Here is a 22,842-nt window from a genome sequence, read left to right as displayed (position 1 = left end):
CCAAACACGAGGCATCAAAACGGCAGAACACAAACCAATGGGTGGCGTCCACTAGTTTTACAGTCCATGGAACTCCCTCAAGGCTTTAATCAGAAAAAATAACTTGAAGATTATTTTTGGGGCATTTTTATAACTTTATTTCCACAGGACAGCTGAAGACATGACAGGGGAGAGAGAGGGGGGGGGTGAGAATGACATGCAGCAAAGTCAGGCAGGTCGGCGTCGAACCCGCGGTTGCTGCGTCGAGGAGTAAACCTCTATATATGTGCACCTGCTCTACCAACTGAGCTAACCCGGCGACAAAAACATGTTGTTTTTTTACCTGACATTTCATGACATGTCCTGTTGACACTACAGCCTGACATATTGTAACATCTTTTCAGCTGCAGTAGTCAGTGAGGATGTAAAGTAGGAGCTGTTTTGTTGGCTGTACCAGGTGCAGCTCTTCGTGGAACCAGCTGTGGACCGGAGCTAAATGAGCTGGAGGAAAGCGTTATGGTAATAACCTCAGAATCCATTTGGCATCCGGGGAAGGACAAGCCCTTCACTCCAGCTGAGCTCTGCTTTAATTCACAGGCTTTAGGTCTGGGAATTAGTACCTCCAGCAGGCCAGGGACTAACAACCAGCACTAAGACTGTTTCATTTTGTAATAAAGATAAAGACTTCCAATATACATTTAGGAAAACCGTGTTAGTGTATTTTAGCAGGTATTGCATGGTGTCAAATCTCTGCTAAATTGAAATTAAAATCTGGAATTTGTCAACTTAAACATCTTGTTTATTAAAACATTTAACTCACCACCTCTGTTGTAGAGGTGTACAGACTCCAGCAGGAACTATGACATCTGGCGCAAGGAGCGTCAGCCTCTAATAGCTTTCCAAAAAACTGTGTTAGTCTGTCTTTTTTCCAGGTCTCCGTGGTCCAGAACAGGTTATGTGGTCCAGGACGGTCCAGCTCTTAGCAGCACTCAAAGTTGCTTGACGTCTTGACGGCAAATAAGACTCTGGCTAAGACTAAAGCGTGATTTGTGGGTGTGCAGAGGCTCCCCACAGAACTTTTGCCATAGCCTACGTAAAATATGTGGCCTGAAGTTTATACTTGTACGTTGGTATATGCGTCAATTAGCCTAGAAATCTAGACACACCCTAGCGGCAGCAAATGTAATTTGCAGCCAGGGGGGGTCTAGGCACTCTCCGTTGACTTGCGAGCTAGAAAAACCAAACTCTGGTCAGGCCAATCACATCGTGTATAGAGTCGGTGGGCGGGGCTTATGGCTGCAGCTGCTGGGAACAGAGGTCTTCTGGAAGACTTGGAGTTAAGCTTTTCTTTGAGAAAAGAACAAAGAACGGCACTGAAGTCATTCAATTCAAGTTTAATCTATCAACTAGCGTTGCTCTGGTTGGTTGTAGCGCTATCCTATTGCGTGCAGAGGGAATTTGAAGGACAACCGTTTATCCCGCCCCTCGGATTGAGCCCTGCCAATGGTGAGTTCCCAGACCCAACATCTGGGTGTGGGTCTGGCTTGTCTTTAAGAGAATAGCAGGGCCAGCATGTGTGTGTGCGTGGGGAGTGTGTGGTAGAGCGAGTGAGAGAGTGACGGGAATTTGCTTGGGAGGAGTACCAACTCTAGAGTCATAGTGAGAGAGGTGCACGTCAGGCTATGGCGTAGGGTCCGACATAGGGTCAGTATCACAACGTAGATTAACGCAGAAGCATAAATCATACATTTTGGCAACTAAAACATTTGATTAAAGGTGCCCTGCCATACAAAACCGTTTTTACTTGCATTTTTTGAAATATGTCAGGTCCATATGTGTTTGTGTTATGTAGGGAATGTGAAAATGAACTGCTACCTCCTCTGTCAGCTCTAGCCACTGAAAAGAAATAAGCAGAGAAATCAGACCAATTACAAATGCTGGTCAGTCTGACATCATACTGCCTGAGCTCATTACTATTCATGAGCTCGCCCAGTTGGGCTGGGTAAAGGATTCGGATAGCCAGGCTCTCATTGGCTGAGCCAATCAGATTCAAACAGCTTAGCTTGTTGAATATTAATGAGAACTGGCAGAAATCGAGCTGAGTCTTCCTGTAGGCTTTTTATACCACGCTAGAATGGCTTGAAACAAGGTAACCAAGGCATTGTTTCCACAAAAAATGTTACAGAGTCCATGGTAGAACTTCAGACATTACCACAAAGTCATGAAATACGTGGCAGGGCACCTTTAATCTTTGGGTGAGATCTTTGTTACGGTAAAACAACAAGAACAACAAAAGTCTTTGGTCTGAGGTTTGTGATGCAGAGCGTAAACTCTGCTTTATTGAAAAAAAAAGTCTGATGTTGTCCATGCCCATCCTCTACTCCCCCAAAATTTGGTTTTTATTTTCGCAAATTCTATTTGACCCTATCGACATTTGTCCGACAATTGCTAAATCAACACAACACAGGTAAATTATTATCACGGTATTATAATGGACACAAATATGAGAATGTGACCTATGTTGACAAACAGCATAAAAAATTAATCTTCACTGCAGCCATTATTGTAAACATCCACCGTTTTAGAAGCTATTCACATCTAATCCTCCAGTGAACTCCACAAACAACAGATTTTAGCCACAGAATTGTAATACAAGCTGCTGCACACTCGAGACACAGTCCCTGTTGTACGTATGTGTGATGAAAACATTCCAGCATAAACCGACAACCACACACAACACGCATGAGGTCCAGAAACTAGTCACACAGCAGCCCGTTCTCATGAACCATTCGTTGAATGCTGTATTCACCCCACTGACGGCCGCTGTACTGTATAAGAGCTGCGTAGGGAGGAGGTCGGGGCGGATGGGTGGGGCTTAACACGCAGGACTTTCAAGCCGGGGAGCGAAGTTCGCTTCCCGTGGAAAACTAAAGACTTTCACCCAGGAAATGTGTGTTCCTTGGGAGTAATTAAATCCAAACCACAATCTTTTTCCTAATCTTAACTAGTTGTTTTGGTGCCTAATCTTAACTGTTGTTGCGGCAAAACGCTTATATGTTGTGGACTAAATTGAACCATAATATCCGCCCAAAACAAGCGGCAGCTCGCGGTGCTCTGTACCCGGCTCAAAGTCACCCATTTTCGGCTAAACACATCTACTAACTGCTGCTGATACGACCGAGCTGTGACGGAGGTTTGAAGCCCGCGTGGCGAAGCTCTGTAGCGGCTCCAACAACTAGCAACTGCCACTCGGCGTCATGGAGCTCGTAACCAGCCGGCGGTCTCTTAATTTCGTAGGATACCAAACATTTTGGTGTGCATACATTTTCATACGATATCATACGGACCTGTTCGGGAGAACGCGTTGCACACAGTAACTTGTCATTCGAACCCTTGCTGCAGCCAATGCAATAGACTTTAGGACGTTTCCTCCGAAAGCACATTTTGAAAAGATGTCAATGTTAGGGAGAGGTTTACTTCAAGGACCTTTCTGAAACTTGGGTTTTTGTGTTACATTTACTTTGATCTTTTAACTTTTAGCCTCTCCCAATCTCATCACAAAGAAGAATATACTGTAGCATGTGTAATGTTATTCTTCGTATACATCATGCACCTAACATGCTTGTCCCGTTTTGTAGAACATGTTTTTTTTTTTTTTTTCCACAGCAGCAGGAACTGATTATTGGAAAAATACAGTGGTTTGTATTTCTTTGAAAAAAAAAACAGCTGAGGCAACAAACTCCGCCAGCAGCCACACTGTTCTGCTGATTCAGACGGCAGAACAGATCCCATTATCTTGTTTATCCTCATGGAAATTAAACAGTTTACCATGTGACCTACATTTTCTCAGCAGATTCAAGTCTCAGGCAGGCGCTGAAGAAACGGCTTTTGTTTGTAAGTTGAGAGGGAGGCAGACATTTGTATGATATGATCAAGATAAGACTTGGATGCCTTCCTCCTTTTGGATCCAAGGGAAAGCTTTATAGTCTATATGTCTGAGTGAGGAAGACACATTGGGACCGTTATGTGAGAGCGGCACCTCATTCTGACCTGCTCTCCTCAGAGTTCATTAAAAGCCTCGCTCTCTTGCATTATGTAGTGTTTCCTGTCAGACTCGGAGTGTGTTCTCCCTGCACATGCTCTGCCTGGATGCTGTGTTAATTCTAAGGGTGGGGGGAAGAAAATGGATACACCGTATTGGGATATTTTTTTTCCGTGACTTAACTTAGCTCTTGTTCTCAAAATCTTGTTTATGTTGTAGAAATGTCCAGACTCCAGGCAGGGCTGTTATAGTAAACTGAGAAACTAGTGTGGTTTGAGGGGCCTATCGGTTCATCTGAAGGCCAGGAGTCTACGGCTCCTGAGGATTTGTTGCAAATTGGTGGGACGTTCAGTGGAGAACGCGTTCACTGAAAGCCATGTATTGCACACCGTCAGACTGGCTGACAAAATCTCCCAGGACTCTTCCCATGTGTTGCATGGGGAGTACCAACTATTACCAACTTTTCGGGTCCTACCCGTTTATAGCTTTACATCTTTAATAACAATCAAAGGGTTTTCAATCTATCGTTTCTCAATATGCAACCATACGACCCTATAACTGAAAACATCATCAAAATCCAAAAAGCGGGGCGCCCTGGTAGCTCACCTGGTAGAACGTGCGCTCCATGTACCAAGGCTCAGTCCTTAACGCAGGGGCCCAGGGTTCGAATTCAACCTGTAGTCCTTTGCTGCATGTCTTCCAATTCTCTCTCTCCCCACTTTCCTGTCTACAACAGGAACATGGAACATGTCCTATCCATTAAAGGCCAAAATGGCCAAAAAATTATCATGAAAAAAGAATCAAAAAAACATTTCCCAATCAATCAGTCAAGTTACTATTCCATCATTTCCTTAATTAAATAATTTACTTGAAATTTGGTATTGAATGACGAGGCATTTTTCAATACTCGATACTATAGAGGCAATTCTGTCATTGCCTAAAAGTATCAAAGTTGGGCACCCAGCCCTAATGGTATGGTGGGGCCTCTGGTGATTCCCACCCTTAGTTAATTCCCCACTAAGATATAAAGCCCTCTCCCCACAGCGATGGCAGCGGTAGATAAAAGGCCAGTGCTGGTCTTATCATCGCCTCTACACTTCGGGCTCAGGAAACCAATAAAGACGGCCTCCCTGGCGGCGTCCCTGCACAGCCCTAACAGCCCCCATGAGCCTGCCGCCACCCGGGGGACCAGCGTCGGTGTAATTGCTGCTATTGTGAAGCCACGAGGAGCCAGCTGAGGTCTGAGAGGGAGTGATGAGAGGAACGAGGGGGACGCGGTTCACATAATGTCCTCACGTGGCTCCCATTAGACGCTGATTGATGCCTATCGCCCTCAGCTTCAGAGGACTGAGCTTTCATCCTGAAGGGCTCTCTGACTGAAGACACAAGCTTACTACAAAGCTCTAGGTCATACTCCTAACCACTCGTTTTTTGTTTTGTGTGCCTGTCCTGTCTTGACCCTTTCAGTCAAAGAAGAACTGTCACATACATAGGCGTAATTAGGGGGGGGATGGGGGTTTACAACTAGGGATGGACTGATTAATCAATCTATCATTATAGACATCTTTGATTATCGGCCCTGGACGATTATCGGGCCATTTTCTGGCAGTTTGCAGATTATCTGTATCAGCGTTCCATTTGCCTGATAACCAATGAAGTTAAAGGGTAACTACTGTTTTTTTCCAACCCTATGTTCCTATGTTTTTGTGTCTAAGTGACTGATGGGAACAACAATCTTTGAATGGTCCAGTATTAAGTGAGATCGCTGCAGTCGGCAGCGGAGAAACAATGTAACAATGTAAGTTAATAGGGCGACTGTGCAGCTTGTATTTACCTTCACAAAAGTGCTCGATTTAATTAATATTCTAAGTGTCTGACTACGGTGGCCGCGAAGTGCAAAGCAACATTACAAGGAATGAAACATTTTTACAAAGCTCTAGACAAATTCACATTTTAGAAAACAAATTAACAAGACGCAAAACACTTTTACCAGTCCCGAAACAAATTTACAAATGACAGATTCTTCACGGAAAGGGAATGTACCACATACCGGAAGTGACACGGAAGTGATGAGGTGTTGTTGGTGAGCGCGGTGAATTTGTGTTGTCGTGAAAGAAGTTTATGGTGACCCATAGATATATACTTGTCGCTTGACTACGGCAGTTCATTGGAACGAATGCGTCAATAGAGCCGCCATCTTGGAACAGGGGAGGCACTCCTCTTTAATGCATCAGCGTCAATATAGGCAAAGGTCTAACGGAAATAAAATATATACGATATAAATCGTCAAAATCTCATGTGACATTCTAGTTTTTTTAAACAAAAAGACAAAGAGACTAATTAATGTGTTAATACAAATAAAATTTATTATAATCAGTTCACAGATATGAGTACAATCGGAAACTTCACCCTTCTGAACTAAGAGGTTCTGCTTCAAAGTTAAGTTTAAACAGACTGAAATGTCCAGGCTCACCCCTCCACTATTTATTCATTTATTTCTGTGTGTATTTATTTATTTAACAAGACTTAAAGTCATGTTTCATCTTTCCCAGTCCGAGTCCCGCCAGACTCCCTTTAGGAAACCTGTGATTTAAACTTCAGCAGGCTGTGACCGTCCACTCCGCTCAGTCCTGGTTCTGGTCCTCCCGGGCTTCCCTTGAGACGGACTCAGCTGCCCCGCTGTAGCTTCTATCCAGCCGCGGCTGTCGATACGTTCCCTGTTTTTTCAGTGTTTCCGTCAGGTCCACGTCCTTTAAAAACTCCAAACACCGACCACACGTAAAGCAAAACCGCGTTAAGCTGTTCACGTGTTTGCCACAAAACGGGCAAAACATCCCTCCATGTTCGGTCACCATAAACTTCATTCACGCCATATACTCCACAACGACAACACAAACTGACCGCGCTCACCAACATCACCTCATCACTTCCATGTCACTGGTAAAAGTGTTTTCCGTCTTGTTAATTTGTTTAATAAAATGTTAATTTGTCTAGAGCTTTGTAAATGTTTTTTTAATTCTTTGTAATGTTGCTTTGCGCTTCCCGGCCACCGTAGTCAGACAACATTATGGAAAGGATTAGTTCAGAGATAGACCTTTAAAACCTCTTTAAAGGTCCAGTGTGTGGGAGTTTCTCCCATCTAGCGTTGGGATCAGATATTGCAATCAACTCTCTCGCACCACGCTGTTCAAAGTAGGTATTACAGCTACGGTAGCCTTCACGCTTCAAAAAGCCGGTCTCTTGCTCTTTTCAATCTCCTTTTTCTTTTTCTGGGCAAAGAAGAAGAAGACTCCTGTTCCTGACATTTGGATTTTGAATACGTGTGGTCCTCCATGTTTCCTTCTTCAAACTTGCCGGGGCCGGGAAGCTACGATACCCATTAGCAAGATGGAACATTGATATGGAGCGTCTACCCCAGTTCATGCAAAAGTTTGTTGTGAAGATGTGCATAATTCCTAAAAAAAAAACATCCCGAAACACATGTAATGTTCTGAGTCTGCAGAAAGTTTTGAACAATACAGCAGATTAATTTATAATAACAATATTTACATGAATAACACATTTGCATGCAGAAAAAAGGCAAAAATTGTTGCAGAAAAATTCAACAGAATGCAGGAAATGAAGTGTTTTTATGCTCAAAAAAATTACTGTGGGACGACCACCAGACACCCCGGTAATAATTTGACTCCCCCAATGGTGAAACAAACATTTTCGCTAGATGTTGAACCCAAAGTTACGCCTTGCTCACAATAAATGGTGAGTTATCCAGGTTAAAAAATGAAGGCGACCGAGCCTTTTCAGCAGCTGCTCCAAATCTCTGGAACAGTTCGCCTTTTCAAAAATAAACAACCGCTCGGATTGTGAAACGTTCAAACCCTCGCTTAAGACTCACTTAAGACACCTCGACCTTTGCTCCTGTCTTGTATATGTGTTTGTGTATGCTATCCATCCACTGCAGCCTCCCAGTCATCTGGACCCAGGAGCCCATTAGTAAAGCCTTAGAGCTATGCTCCCTCTAGTGGACTCCTGTCCTAAAGACTCAATGTTGGTGCACATCACCTCTCTGATTACTTTTTCTTTTCTCTCTTTTTTTCCCTTTTTCATTATTAGGTAGTTCCTTTCTTCTGTTCCTTTCACAGACTATATGTCTTTATTTTTCTCTTCATGTTATGTTTTGTTGAATAATTGTAGGGAACCCAACATGCCAAGCCCCCTTCAGGGTTTTCTGGGTTTTCTTTGCATGGCCTTTTTTTAACTTAATGTCTCCTAACCCTTGTGTTGTCTTCCCTGCCGGATTTCACTCATGTAAGACGGATTTGCGTTGCCTTGGACTTCCTTTATGTTGGCGTTCTAACCTCCGGTGGATTTGTGAGGACTATGGTTAACTGCTCCTCAGATCTCTGCAGGGTAAATCCAGACAGCTAGCTAGACTATCTGTCCAATCAGAGTTTTCTCTTGCACGACTAAAACAACTTTTGAACGTACAAACGTTCCACCAAAACAAGTTTCTTCCAGAGGCTATTTTGCAGAGACATTTTGCATGACAATTATGATTGGTTTAAAGAAATGCCAATAAACCAGAGCATGTTTTTCTCCCATCCAGGAATGCTGTGTGGACTAGCCACACCTTCTTCCGCAGCGCTGTGGAGGAAGGTCTGGCAATGCGTGACTATAAAACGTGTTGTCCTCCCCGGTCAACCCTTCTTTAAGACACTTTTTGACACTTTTTTTAGGTTTCTGTCGCTTTTTTTTCCACTACCACCGGATTTACACTTTCTTTTGTTTTTGTTTTTTCATGGTCAAAAAGACTAATTTTTATGAAATTATACCTCATTTTTGGGTTAAATAAAGCAGAAATTATGAATTATTTCGACAAGTAGTTACGATTGAGTCCATAATAACTGACTGTCAAAGTTTAGTCAGAATACTATTTAGAAACCATTTCATTGTGTTTTTCAAATGCTATGAAAATGTAATAAAACACCCAAAACTCTATGAAAGTAGTGATCTGATCCTTAATTTTAGTTGATAAGAGTGTTATATGGAACACCCCATATTATTTTTTGACAATTTGCTTGAAAGAAACCCACATTTCTGATGTAGAAACTTTGGAAACAGAGGACAACAGGAGGGTTACATGTATCATTGTTGTTGTGTTTTTTTAATGTGCTAATGCAAATCAAATCAAATCAAAATGGTAGTGCTAAATATCAGTGACAGACAGCGTTTAGTAAGTGGAATTATTCGAATGCTGTTGAAATGAATGATTGCATTAATCAACTGCAATTCATACGGTAAATGAGTGCAACTGACATATCAACAGGTCAATAGTATGAGCAGAACGCATTAAGTCATTGAGATGTATTGTAACTGGGGCAGATTTGGGCAGATCTGCTAAAAGAAATTGCATTGCAGTAAAATGCAGCAATGCAGCAGTTTTATTAAGCGTCATCTTTGTGTATTTCCATGTGTTTTTTTTTTTTAAACCTTCGCTTCAAGTTCAGACTTGGGAGAGACCCCGTGCTGTTTGCAGAAGAGCTGTGGACTGTGATCACTCTGAGAAGCATGCATGAAAATCAATTACAATATAATATATCACGCTCTTCCCCTGATGAAGTCACAACATTTTTCACTAATCGCTTTCTAGAAATAAAGTCGCTAAGAGAAAACCTAGCCAAAAAGTCGCCAAGTTGGCAACGCTACCGACAATGCCCGCCAGTGCAGTAACTATAGCTGTTAGCTAAATGTAGTGGAGTAAATGTACTTAGTTACTTTCCACCACTGAACACTATACCTACCGCTGGAATACTTATCAGAATCAGGAAAGGGTTTATTGCCACAATAAGTTACACTTATGTGGAATTTGCCTTGGTGAATGGTGCATACATAAACAAAGTTTTTAATAGTAATTAATATTAAGCATTAATATGAAATATAAAATAAATACAGGAACAAATATGTACATACAAAATAACTGTTGCATGAGAAAAAAAGAGGCTGAATGGGCTGAGTGCAGAATGCAAAGTGCAAATAATATGCAGTATATGTGCAACCAGACTGTTACAGTTCAGGTTATAGGTTGAAGTTTCATTTTCAAAATAATGACATGCGGCTGAAAGCAGCTTTTGTCTTAGGCAGAGACCCAGCAGCTTTCAGCATATGTCACAGTTTTTATTGCCTGCGGCGGGCAGAGCAGCAGCCTCCCTGGTCTGATCCTGGCTTTGAAGTACGTTTGAGTTTGAGACTGTTAGGCAACACCACAAACACGATGAAAGGTGAAGCAAAATGTCAGTGGAGCCACACTGTTCAACCGCTCATCAGTCGACTGCTGTACTGTACCCGGAGCAGCCCTCCCAGAGTGGGCCTTTCAAACAGACACAAACAGCATCATATCGCGGCTGATGACGTAGAAATGAAGAAGGTAAACAAAACATGAATTAGACCTGGTTCATCACAGTATAGTCTGTATCAACGATGTTCCACTTCTGACAACTACACGTACACATGTTCCATCAAAACAAGTTCCTTCCTGAGGCTATTTAGCAGATGCCCTGTCACTGTGTCCGGGGCTTAGCGCTGCCAGATATGTGAGTACATAAGTGTGTTTTATGTGTGATTTCACGCTGACAAAATCAATTTATTTCTGCAAGGTTTGCCTGTGATAGCGATTTGAATCTGTTTTAATCTCCAAGACATCCCGGTTGCCCAACATGCAGAGCCATATATCATGGCTTCATCTCATGCCATGTCTTCTTTTGTTGTTCTTGCCATTCCCAATACGTAAACTATTTTAGACATCAGGATCTGTGATGTTTACATCCACCAACTGTATCCATGTTACCATGGCACCGGACAACGGTGCAAAGCAGAGCATGGAGACAGCAGCCTTTTTCATATTAATTTACAATTTGGCATTATTGAGATTGCAAATGTGCAAAGCCAATTTGGAAGTCCCAAATATCAGGCATTTCCCACCGGCACCTGAGAGCAGTATCACAGCCAGTGATAATGATCAGATAACAGAACCCCCCCCCACATCTAGATTAGCTGCACAATCTAATCAAGCAGAGGTCGGTCTTTCTGTCACATTTCACAAATCACATCTGTTTTTTAGAGATAAAAGACAAACACACATGGCAAATCTGAGAACTGTTTCCAATAACCACAACAGAGGGAAATATGTCTGGAAAATAGTAAAAAATCTCCATCAGGAGGTCCACCTAGAATTAGTCTTGCTTTGCCAGACCTTCCTCCACCACAGCGCTGCGGAGTAATGTCTGGCAAAGCGAGACTACTACAGGGTTTCCCTTAGGATTTTTTTTTTAGCAGTGGGGGCAGGTCTGTCCGAACAACATAACAAGGACTCGCAGCCCTACCGCTGGCGGAGATGCGACAGCGAGGACCGGTTCCACGGCTTGGTCAGCGACATGAACTCGTAGCGGCCGGTGAAGCTTCCGAGCACCGGAGAGAGTTTGAGACCCCTGATCTAAATAGTTAAACTATACAGATATATTCGTCCTGCATGGTGTCACACAACAAACTCCACATGTACAATACTCACAAACACACAAACCAGACAGAATGAAGAAAAGGAATAAATAAAAGTCTGCTGCCTCTCTAAAACAGACATCAAAGCGCAGTGCCGCTCACTCAACCGACATCGGCAGGATCATTTAAAAGGCAACCGCAGCTACATTGTGCGTCTGCTCCATTTCTGATGCCGTGGCGGCAGATATTTTGGCGTGGCGGACCGCCATTTCCAAATCAACATAGAGGGAACACTGTACTAATATCCCTGTTTGCATGCAGCCGTGTAAAACAGGACTTTTTAAAAGGTTTCCACCGGCAGCGGACTTGTTCGACCGGGCAAACACAGCCTCCCTTTTTAATTCTTTCAACCAACTTCTTGATAAGCTCGGTGCTGCAAAGTCTGTGCATATCCAAAAACCTGTCGATATCCCAGTCTTTGATAATGTTTAAAAGTAGCTGTGTTTCTCCTCCTGTTCTTTTGGGCATGCATCTCTACCGCAGCCCTGCAAACTGTCGGCTGGTTGGTTTGTGTACAACAACCACAGCAACGCACAAAGCTGGTCGGAAGCAGGCAAGAGGCCGTAAACTGTCGCAAACTGCAGCAAAACAAACCCTAACTGAGACACATAGTCCGAATGTTCTATACACATGTCCAAAGAATGCTTAAAACCCGAATAATACCGGCATATCCCACGTCCTAATCGGAAAATGCTATTTTCGTAAAAAGGCCTTATTCGGAATATCTACACGGAATATGCTGTTTACATGGAAATGTACATCAATTTAGGAATATTGTCATATTTGGAATAAAAGTGGGATATTAGTGTGCATGTAACAATGTAGCCAACAACACCTGCAACTGCTACATAATAAAAACACACAGATCTCCTACAACACACTGAGGCTAAAACACTGAGGCTGTTTTCGTTGTTTTCTCCTCTTTGCCTTGGTTTATGTAGCATTTAAACAACAGTGAGGATGGAACCTGGGAAAAAAGCAGCGTTTAAATCTACAATGACACTCAGTTCATGATTTAGTCATTTTCCTCGAAAGTTTAAAGCAATGCACAAAGGCTGTGTGACACTGCCATAGTCATCTTTCAAGATGTAAAGGTGCACAGTGAGTAAGGCATTAAACTTTAAGCAGGAGGGCTACGTAAATATTTTAGTGGCCCATTTATTATTGACAAGTGGGCAGACATCTCAGGATAGATTTACCTTTGTGATAACAGTAGATTGGGAACAGCGTTTATACCTAAAGGTCCTGCAGCGTGCTCTGTGGAAACATGCTGACGAAGAATTTTCCAATGAAATCCAATAAATCAATCTGGAACAAAGTGGTGCAGCTCCAGCTGCTTTATTTGATATTGCTGTCATAAAGAGTGATATATGTGGCATTTTACACACACACACACACACACACACACACACACACACACACACACACACACACACACACACACACACACACACAGTTAAGACACACAGTTAGATAAATGACAGCGCCTATATGAACCACATCCACACCATTCATTATCTGACAGCATTGTTTCTAAATAATTAAATGACTCAGTCACTCAGTTTGTCTGTGTTGCCATGTTGCCATGTTGCCATGTTGCCATGTTATTGCTGCTTTGCTCTGATGGCGTCTAAAGATAAAGTCTGAAATAACCGTGTGACTGCACCACAGCTCCACAGAATACACAGAGTAGACACTTTGTATCACAAATGAACTATGTTAGGATCAGAACCTCCATTCAACGTCTAACTCCGTTCTCTTCGGGACAAGAACATCAAACTTCGAGCTAGCAGGCTACACGTTTGACAACAGTTTTGAAGACAATTTGGATTGTGCATCAAGGCAGGCCTGCTTGGTTCTTTTGGGGAATGGTTGTAAAGATTTGCAAATAATATGTTTACGGCATTTCCTCTCTAACTGGGGCGTTTTGGGACCGATTTGTGGAGATTGCTGTGGACGAAGTGCACATGGCAATACACTGGTGAGAGCATATGAGGTTTAACCATGTATCAGCTAATTTAAATAGCTCACGTTACTGTATTGTGTCAACCGTTAACTTCATTAAATATTGTAAGTGCCGTTTTCTGTTGCGGGGTGCAAATGTTCCACCTACAACAAGTTCCTTCCCGAGACTATTTAGCAGAGCCACCGTCGCCGCGTCCAGAGCTTAGTGCCGCCAAGACGGTTGTGATTGGTTTAAAGAAATGCAAACAACCCAGGATGTGTTTTTTTCTCCTATCCCAGAATGTATCTGTGGTGTACACAGACCTTACTCCATCAGCTGCAACTGCTGAGTGGATGAAAAGTCCCAAATGGAAGCGCTCACTAATCGCCAACATTGCTTCACACCGGAACATAAAAATACTACAAACAAGTCAAACCAACTCTCATTATGACACACTCTCATGCTGCCCGTGTTCCTTGGCCGACCATGTGATTAGTCAGGGCACTTTAGGAATCTCAGCACTGTAAAACAGACCAACCAGCAGCGACCTTAAGCTAGGGTGGATCACATGATCAGCCACGGCAGCCGATCCCTGGCTCTGAACACGCCTCGGCTTTGCGGCTGTGCCTTGACCGGGGAGGGGAGGGGCTGCTTGGTAATGTGATGAAAACTCTGCTTAGTGCAGGCAAGCCCTGGGTGGAACAGATGGAGGATCCTTCTTTCTTATGCAATCCTGCACTAGTGAAGCAGAAAACATGACTTTTATGTGACTCTCCGGATGCCAGATAAAATAAAAAGGGCCTAACGGAAGTCCTGCGACTAATAGATGAGCTTTGTAGACAGGCGGGTAGTGGGATTACCAAGATGTCAACACAGCCCCCTCAAAAAAGCCCGCTGCCTGGTACTGCTGAGACTGATACGGCACATTTATGAGCTTCACAACACAGTCATTTTAAATAATGTGCTACACGTACAGCTTCACATAAGCCCGATGAATGAAACATTAATCCTCTAGTATAGTTAGTGCAGTCTGTCTTAAATACATGAATAATTCCAGATTTTCTGCAGATCCCTCATTAATATTGATCACCTTCATAAATATTAGCATTGCCAGTGAAGCAGTAGTCATTAATCTGAGCAAGATGTTTAGAGTTGTTGTACTGCAGGACATTCTGTATGTTTTCTGTAAAACAGACTGTAAAATACTCTATTAGTGCATGTATTTGATTTATTTCATTCAGTGCGTTTACATGGCTAGGCTAAACCGTTAAACACACTGAGGCCCAGTGTTGTGCCTGCACACATTCATTGAACGATAGTTCCCGAACTCGTTCATATTTTGGGCGAACGTGAACTGAACGTACCGTATTACTGCCTGATGAACGTTACTGTGAACTCCTTCATTCTGGTGTCTGTGAACGCCACGCTCTCTCAGTTTAACTTTGTCCAATAGGGAGCCAGATTTCTATAGAGCCTTCCAGGCCCAAACCAGGGCTAAAACACACCGTGAACAGTGGAAAAAACATCCAATCTGTGTCGCCAGTGTCGTACCGCCGCATGCGTCATCAAAACAAAAATCAGCATGGAGGTGACGAAGCAGTGTGGAGATCATTTAAACCAGTTTTATGACGAGGTCGCTGAGGATTTCAGGACATTTCTGGGCAAACTTTGCCCGCCGGCTTTCAAAAAGAAAATCCGCACTTCAGTCCCATCCACAGCAGACCTGAAACGGCACGTTGAACTGATTGGATATGAAGATGAAATCTGACGCATAGTTTCAGTGTTAAAACTGATAAAATAATTGCGGTCTGTGGTTCTATGTGGGCTGTGGCAAACATTTTGAAAAAGAATAGCTCGCAGCAGCATATGGAAAAAAGAACTATGAACTAAGTTCATTTTTGGAACTGTGAACTTAGTTCAAAATGTTGAAGTATGAAGTATGAACTGAACTAGTTCATTTTAAAATTGAAATCACAGCTTCCACAATGTTATTGTGTTTGTGTGTGTTTAGGGGAAAACAGCCGTAAAGTTATGCTAAGTGGATGCATTTGGCGGCCCAACCACTGTGACAGGCTACAATTGGAGGATCCAAATTCACCAAAACAGTGAGACTAAACAGGCTGAGAGAAGACAAGGCACTGATGAAAGGCTCTAAATAACACTCCAGGAAGGGGAAAAAAAGCCTGCCTTTCTAAGACCCCTTTCTAAAAATAGCTTGGCTGGTGTGACATCATCAGTGCTATGCAAATACCATCCACCCTTAGTTCTGTTGGTGCAGCTGAAAAGTCTCTGGTAGCATCTCTGGTTGTTTGGACTTACAGCATGCACACACACAACAATACATGCACATTCACAATGTCCCTCTACATTTTCTATCATTTCGGTTTTTAAAAAAAACGTCACTCCATAAATAAGAAATAAAACTTACATTTTTATATATCAAGTGAGCATTTTCCACTATTACATCAAGTTTTTTCAGGCAAATCCTAACTCTCAGATTTCCTCGACTACCACTTCATTCCTCACAGTCCTCCCAGCATGCAACATTTACACATGTACTCACAAGTGATGGTGGCGTCTGTGAGTCATGGCGGAGCTGGAAACCTCTGTGTCTGGTCTAGGGGAGCAGAAGAGCAGAAAGCTGAGGCACACACTGACTAGCATGCAGTTAACGCTCCCTCAGTCACCCACCTACTCTCACACTCACACACACACACACACACACACACACCTTGACTTGGGCATGCTGCTCATTCAAGCTTGCTCACAGTGGGGATAATGGCTCACATAAAGCAGTCTCATGATGTAACAGGCGCCACACATCTCATTAGCAGCGGAACAATCTCCATTGCATTTAACCTACTTAATCTATAATCATGTACATAGACTAGTACAGTATATCCATTAAGTCTACTTAATCCTGTTTGTATGGTCAATATCAGTGCTTGCTTGACTGTGTTGCAAAACAAAAGGGAATGTAAAGACTCACACTGTACACACACACACATATATATATATATATATATATATATATATATATATATATATATATATATATATTTTTTTTTTTTTTTGTTCAATTAGAGCCTGCTGTGCAAAGCTGCAAAGATTAATTGATTCATCGATTAGTTGTCAACTATTAAATTGATTGCCAACTATTTTAATGATCGATTAATTGGTTTGAGTCAAAATTCTCTGATTCCAGCTTTTTAAATGTGAATATGTTTCTAGTTTCTTCTCTCCTCTGTGACAGGAAACTGAATATCTTTGAGTTGTGGACAAAACGAGACATTTGAGGACATCATCTCGGGCTTTGGAAAAAAACACTCCAAATTGTCATTTCCCCCCGTTTTCTGACCAAGCAACTAATCGAGAAAATAATTGACAAATTAATCGACAACGATAAGAATCTTTTAGTTGGAGCCCTATTGAGAATCCTGAGTTAATCCGAATATAAAATTTGAATATGTTTTAAAATGGCTGTCATGTGGAGCTTTAACATGTTGTAACTTGTTTTTGTATTTTAAGTAATCAAATCCTAAAAGAAATCCAGTTTTACAGAAACAATGTAATTATACTACACAGTAAGTATGATTTTTATCACAGTTCATAACTGCAACTCTTCAAAAACAACAATCAGCTTTTATATATCTTACGTGGGTTACGTGTGTCACCATCACATCATCATGTCTGCTTTCACGTGTGTGTGTGTGTGTGTGTGTGTGTGTGTGTGTGTGTGTGTGTGTGTGTGTTTGTGTGTGTGTGTGTGTGCATTTGCAGAGAGAAGGTGATGACCAAGCAAGGATTATCTCATTGTAAAGGACCTACGTAACATACTATGCTCACTGTACTACTGTACTGAGAAGGGGAGACGTGATTGGTCAAATGGTCTCTATGGAAACCACTGGCTGTGTTGAGGGCAGGTCCACAGAGGGAAAGCCATAAGGGAATCAAATCCTTTTCTGTGCTTCTCATCCAGAGCTGATGATGAGTCTTTCGCAACTAACGGACTGCTGTACAAATGACTCGGCAGGTTCAGGCCTTAATCACATTTCTTTCTTCTGCACATGTGCTATCCTGGCCAACATGGTAATAAGAGCTTCAGTGAGCAGAGACTACATTAGGCAAATGCTGCAAAAGCTGCTATGAACTCACATACATTAGGGTGTGAAGACTGCTAACTCGCTACTGTTGACCTGGGGGAGAGGGGGTGGCAGTGTACCCAATATTACATTTTCAGTGTTAATCATTTTGTCAGTTCCCAAAGAACGTAGTAATTCCTTGTCTAATTAAATATAAATTATTGTAAACAGGAGTAAAGGCTTGTTAAAATCCAAGCGCACTCAACAGAAAATTGTGATTAAACAAAGTTGTGCTGGTTTTTAAGTTTGAAAAATTTGAAAAAAATAAATAGGATCCGAATCAAACAAATACTGTTTAACATAAACCAAAGTGTGTGCTGGTCCTTGGTTCTTGTAGATCATCAGCTGGCCCATGACCCTAAGATGGTCAACATTCATTACATCATATTATGGATGTATGACTAATATACTCAAATGTGAAAATAATGTCTTATCTTTTTGCATATTGAGGAACCTACTGCACATACTTGGTTCATTGGCATGCCCCACCTCTGTGTGGCCTGTAAAAAAATGTTAGCAGGTCTCCAATTGGTGCAGCAGTAAACGGTAGAACTCAATTTCATGGAAATGTCTGTGTTTCCATCAATCATAAATGAAATGTAGGCTACTTGGAATCTGCAATTTGGAGAGACAAGTGGAAGAAGATCTTTCAATAAAAATTATCCTGAACAATCTGTCCCCCTCTATTTTGAAACGATGGCTAAGATCCTGGAAGTCATATATATTAGGCAGAGATGCACCAAATCCAGGATTCGGCCAAATATTGGGCTTTTTGACGGGGTTCGGTTTCTGCCGAACCTTAGAATTTTTTTCCACTGAACCGTGGTCAACAAACTGGTCGATGTAATGACGGCGCCGTTGATTAACGTAGGTGGAGCGTTCAACGCAGTAGGCTGTGAGAAAGTGAAAATGAAACTGGTGAGCAGAAAAAGTTGATGTTTGGCAGTACTTTCAGTCAAAAGAAGGCCATTCAAGTCCAGCTACATGTTCAATTTGAAATGTCGATTTGTCTCGTGGTGACAAGGACCCTAAACTATACACAACATCACAGTTGTGCATGAAGGAATCTCCAGACAGCAGCCAAAATGCAGCAACTTCAGGTACGGCAAAGGGAAGGACAGAAAAGGACAAAAATGTGGACGTTGTTTACTTCATTAATGTGTTTACTGTGTTAATGGACTGAGGATTCGGTATTCAGTTTTGGATTCGGCAGAATCTTAACCAGTGGATTTGGTATTCGGCCGAACCCCAAAAATCTGGATCTAATATTAGGGTGTGAAGACTGCTAACTCTCTACTGTTGACCTGAGGGTAGTCTGCACAGAAAACAAATTGTTATGCAAATTATTCTATTCATTCAGTTACCAGGCAACTAAACACAACCCGTTGATCTGTGCACTTGTTGCCACTGGCATGTTGATGTTCTGATTGTTGTAAGCGGGGTTCAATATTAGCCCCATCCACCAGCCAAATGTTGGTAAAATACGCAAGTGGCTGGTGGATTTGCTGCAGTCACCAGCCCAAAAAACAACTTGAATCTATCGAGTGGCTGGTAAAACTGGAACATTGACTAGCCATTATGGCTGGTGGACGAAAAAAGTTAATTTTGAAACGTGGTTGTAAGTTTACTTTATTCATATGGATGGGAAAGACTGTACAAATGAACACGAATGATGTTTTTCAATAAACAAATAACATTCATGAATTTCATGAACACTCATCACAGGATTCTTAAAGTTAAATTTAAGACTTTTTAAGATCTTTTAAATACCACCTAAGATAACATTTAGTGCCAATTTCACGACGGTAAATATATAACGGTAAATCAGTGTGGATTTTAAGCCTGAGAAAAGAATTATTTAAGAAACGTTACCCAGATTTAATAAAACATTTCTGGGAAGTGTGTTTGTCCTCTAATAACATACAATGAATAAAATATAAATTTTGATCCGGCCCGCATATGAATTTAGGTTCACAATACATTTTGAATGCTTAGCTGTGTGCCACACCAAACATATGGCAAACAGTTTTTTCAAATTGTAAATATGCAACACTCAAAGCAGAATTTGGGAGAGTTGCCAACTTCGAGACTCAGAAGCAGAGAGTTTTTATATATTCAGGCTGTGAAACAGGTTGTTGGAAAAAAAAAATATAACATTGTTTTGCATAATTTGATAAATTCAATGATGGCTAAGGATTTTTTTTTTGCTGACTTTTGTTGACAAAAATGCGACAAAAGTCAAAAAAGCAACAAAATGTTAAAAAACTACAAGAAAAACATCGGAGAAAGCCACAGAAAAGTCAGAAAAAGCAACAAATATAGCTACTAAAATGACGAAAAATGCGACCAAATTCCATCAGCTGTCTGTAAAGTATGGTAACGTCAACTTAAGCAGCAACACGCAGGCCAGCAGCCCCATATTAAAGTGGTGAAATGCCTCAGCATCTGTTAATGGACCTGTCTCAGGACAAAGAAACTGGAGTTTCCAGTAAAAGAAAAAGAAAACACTACCAAGTATTCAGCAGAATGACCCTACCGAGCATGCCAGGAAAAGAAGGCGTAGCATTTTCTTAGTTTGCACTGAGCTGACCTTTTCTCTCTCTCGAGTTAAAACGTGCCAAGCCAGCAGATGAGCAGATGCTGGTTTTAGCGGATGCACTGACAGTATTTCAGCCATGCCTTCCATCTCACTGCTGCACATGAGTGAAGTTGTGTAAAGCTGCAAAGATTAATCGATTCATTGATTAATCAATTAGTTGTCAACGATTAAATTAATCGCCAACTACTTTGATGATCGATTGATCGTTTTGAGTCATTTTTCATGAAAAGAAAGTCGAAACTGTGATGTCAGCTTGTTCAATGTGAATAATCTCTAGTCTCTTCTCTCCTCCTCGGATTATCTTTGAGTTGTGGACAAATCTTGGGCTTCCGGGAAACACTGATTGAGATTTTTCACCATTTTCTGACATTTTATAGACCAAACAACTACTGGCTTAATCGAGAAAATAATCAACAGATTCACTGACGATAATATATTGACGATAAATAATTAGTTAGTTGTAGCCCCAAAGTTGTGTAGCCTCGTGGAATATGTAAGGCCTAATCAGGGAGGGTGGAGCCAATCATGCTTTTGTGTGATACAACAGAAGGCTGGAAAAAGCAAATAGACAAGCAAAATAAAATGCTGCACCATCACTCACAACAGACAACATGACTGCGGAATATGCTTTGCATGTATCACGCTTAGCTGCACATTCCTCACAGGAATACACCCTGTGCAGAAATGGCTGAACCTCATTGCCATGACAAGAAGCAAGGTGGAAGGAGGTGCTGAAACATCAATCACAGACGAGGCCTTTACAGCAGTTGTCATGACAATAGCGATAGGTGAAAGCATCCTCTCCTTCCCTCTCTCTGGAGACTTAATGACATTCAGTCCCGCTCTACTCTAAAAAAAACGGTACATATCACCGACGCGGCTGCAGGTCCGCGGGTCCCTCCCACTTGGTGTTGTGTCTTAGTCTTAGCTAATGCGACTGATCCAGGTCCAGGGAGATGTTTTCAGTCTGCTCACAGCCAGAGAGAAAATGTCCAGGGGGCGAGTTTGTCAGTTTGATTAATAGTGCCGGATCGGTTACTGCATGTACTCGCAGCATGCTGTACATTTGATTTGCTAAACCCCTCCTTCGACAGCAGATGAGTTAAACCCCCCAGGGGCAATCATCTTGCTTCTACAGTACACAACATCAAGCATCTTTAGAGACATACGGAGAGGAGTGACACTGAAAGTCACATCTCTGGTCTGATTCATCATTAGGAATTCATCTCTGGGGAACCGGACTAGATTTAGCGACTCTGTCCTGTGCATTAAGCGCCTGCACGGCTGTCGGCTATGACTAAAAGGAGCCTCGGGCTAAGAACTCCAGCCTGGACTCCAGCAGAAGCCTTCTAGCGTGGAATCCCACCAGTCGATAGAGACATTAATGCCTACCATCCACTAGAAGTCTCCAAAAAGACTTTGAAAAGACTAAAGTCTGACACCATCTCACATCTAAAGACAATCTGTCAAAATGTCAATGAGTTTTTAGTCACAGACTAGAATATTTCATAGGACTGGGGAACTTACAGGGTCACAATTTGCAATACTTGAACTAGATTTGTACATAGCTACGCAAAGTAAAGCACTGTTATTCGTATGTATTCAACGTATTTTTTGCTGTGTGCACCGCATTGACTGCTGCTGTAAAAGAGCGCTGTGGACCCCCCAGGGAGGACGTCGGGGTGGATGGGTGGGTCATAACACACAGGACTTTCAAGCCAGGGTGTGGAGTTCACCTCCCAGGGAAAACAAAACACTGTCACAGTTAAACTTAACTAGTCGTTTTGGTGCCTAAACCTAACTGTCGTTGCCGCATATCGCTCACTTTTTGCCGCTGATACAATACTCTGTAGCTAGCGGTCGCCTAATTTCGCATGATTTCATAAAAATTGGTGTGCATAACTTTACGTACATTATCGTATGAACCCGATGACGAGAATGCGTTGAAATTTACAAGAAGAAAAACTGTTAAAGCAATGGAGCAAAAACAGAAGCTGCTTTTAGCCACAGCTGCTCTTGTGTGTGCAGTGGTTTGTTTGAAAAAAACGCCAAAAAGAGAAGACGCCACAGAACGTGGACACGACGTGGTACACATGGGAGGACACGTCAAAGCCTGCACTCTTGTTCACTCCACAACTCCACCAGTGTCTCTTCCTTTTCCACAGAACCGAGACTCGTTCACCCGCCTCCCCGCCATGTTTACTATCTAGCCGGTTTGCTGCTTACGATAATAGAGCTCAACAATGTGGTTCCGGAAGTAAAAATCCCATTCATTTTCTCTATAAGGATTTTGATTTTCAGCCATGATGTCTAAACCATCCAAGGTAGACTGAACCAGAGCTACGTGGTTGTGAAACGAATGTTTCTGCTCCTGTAGATGCTAGAAGTCTGTAAGAAGAGCGATCTTAAGTAGAAATACTACACTACCCACAATGTTAAGCATAACAGCGATGTCTCAGATTGGCAACTCGCTGTTACCGTGGAAATGTTGACCGCCCGCGAACGACTAGCGCGAGCTGCTACCACTGATGTTAATGATCGTTTCTGTACACAGTCTTGTTGTATCTTTGTCCTTTCTTACGTTTTC

The 22,842-nt window shown here is 42.1% G+C and overlaps 1 protein-coding gene across 1 annotated transcript in view; it reads right to left on the bottom strand.

Moving 5' to 3' along the window:
• The window catches only part of iqsec1b (IQ motif and Sec7 domain ArfGEF 1b), a 238,265-nt gene that overhangs the window by 103,445 nt on the left and 111,978 nt on the right, over positions 1-22,842 (bottom strand). The window contains 1 exon segment of the mRNA XM_028576976.1: positions 16,078-16,131. Within this exon segment, the coding sequence (XP_028432777.1) occupies positions 16,078-16,131 (54 nt within the window).

Source organism: Perca flavescens, chromosome 4 (genome assembly GCF_004354835.1).
Source record: "Perca flavescens isolate YP-PL-M2 chromosome 4, PFLA_1.0, whole genome shotgun sequence".
NCBI classification, from domain to species: domain Eukaryota; kingdom Metazoa; phylum Chordata; class Actinopteri; order Perciformes; family Percidae; genus Perca; species Perca flavescens.
The sequence above is the reverse complement of the archived record's forward strand: the minus strand, read 5'-3'. Positions and strand labels throughout refer to the sequence as shown.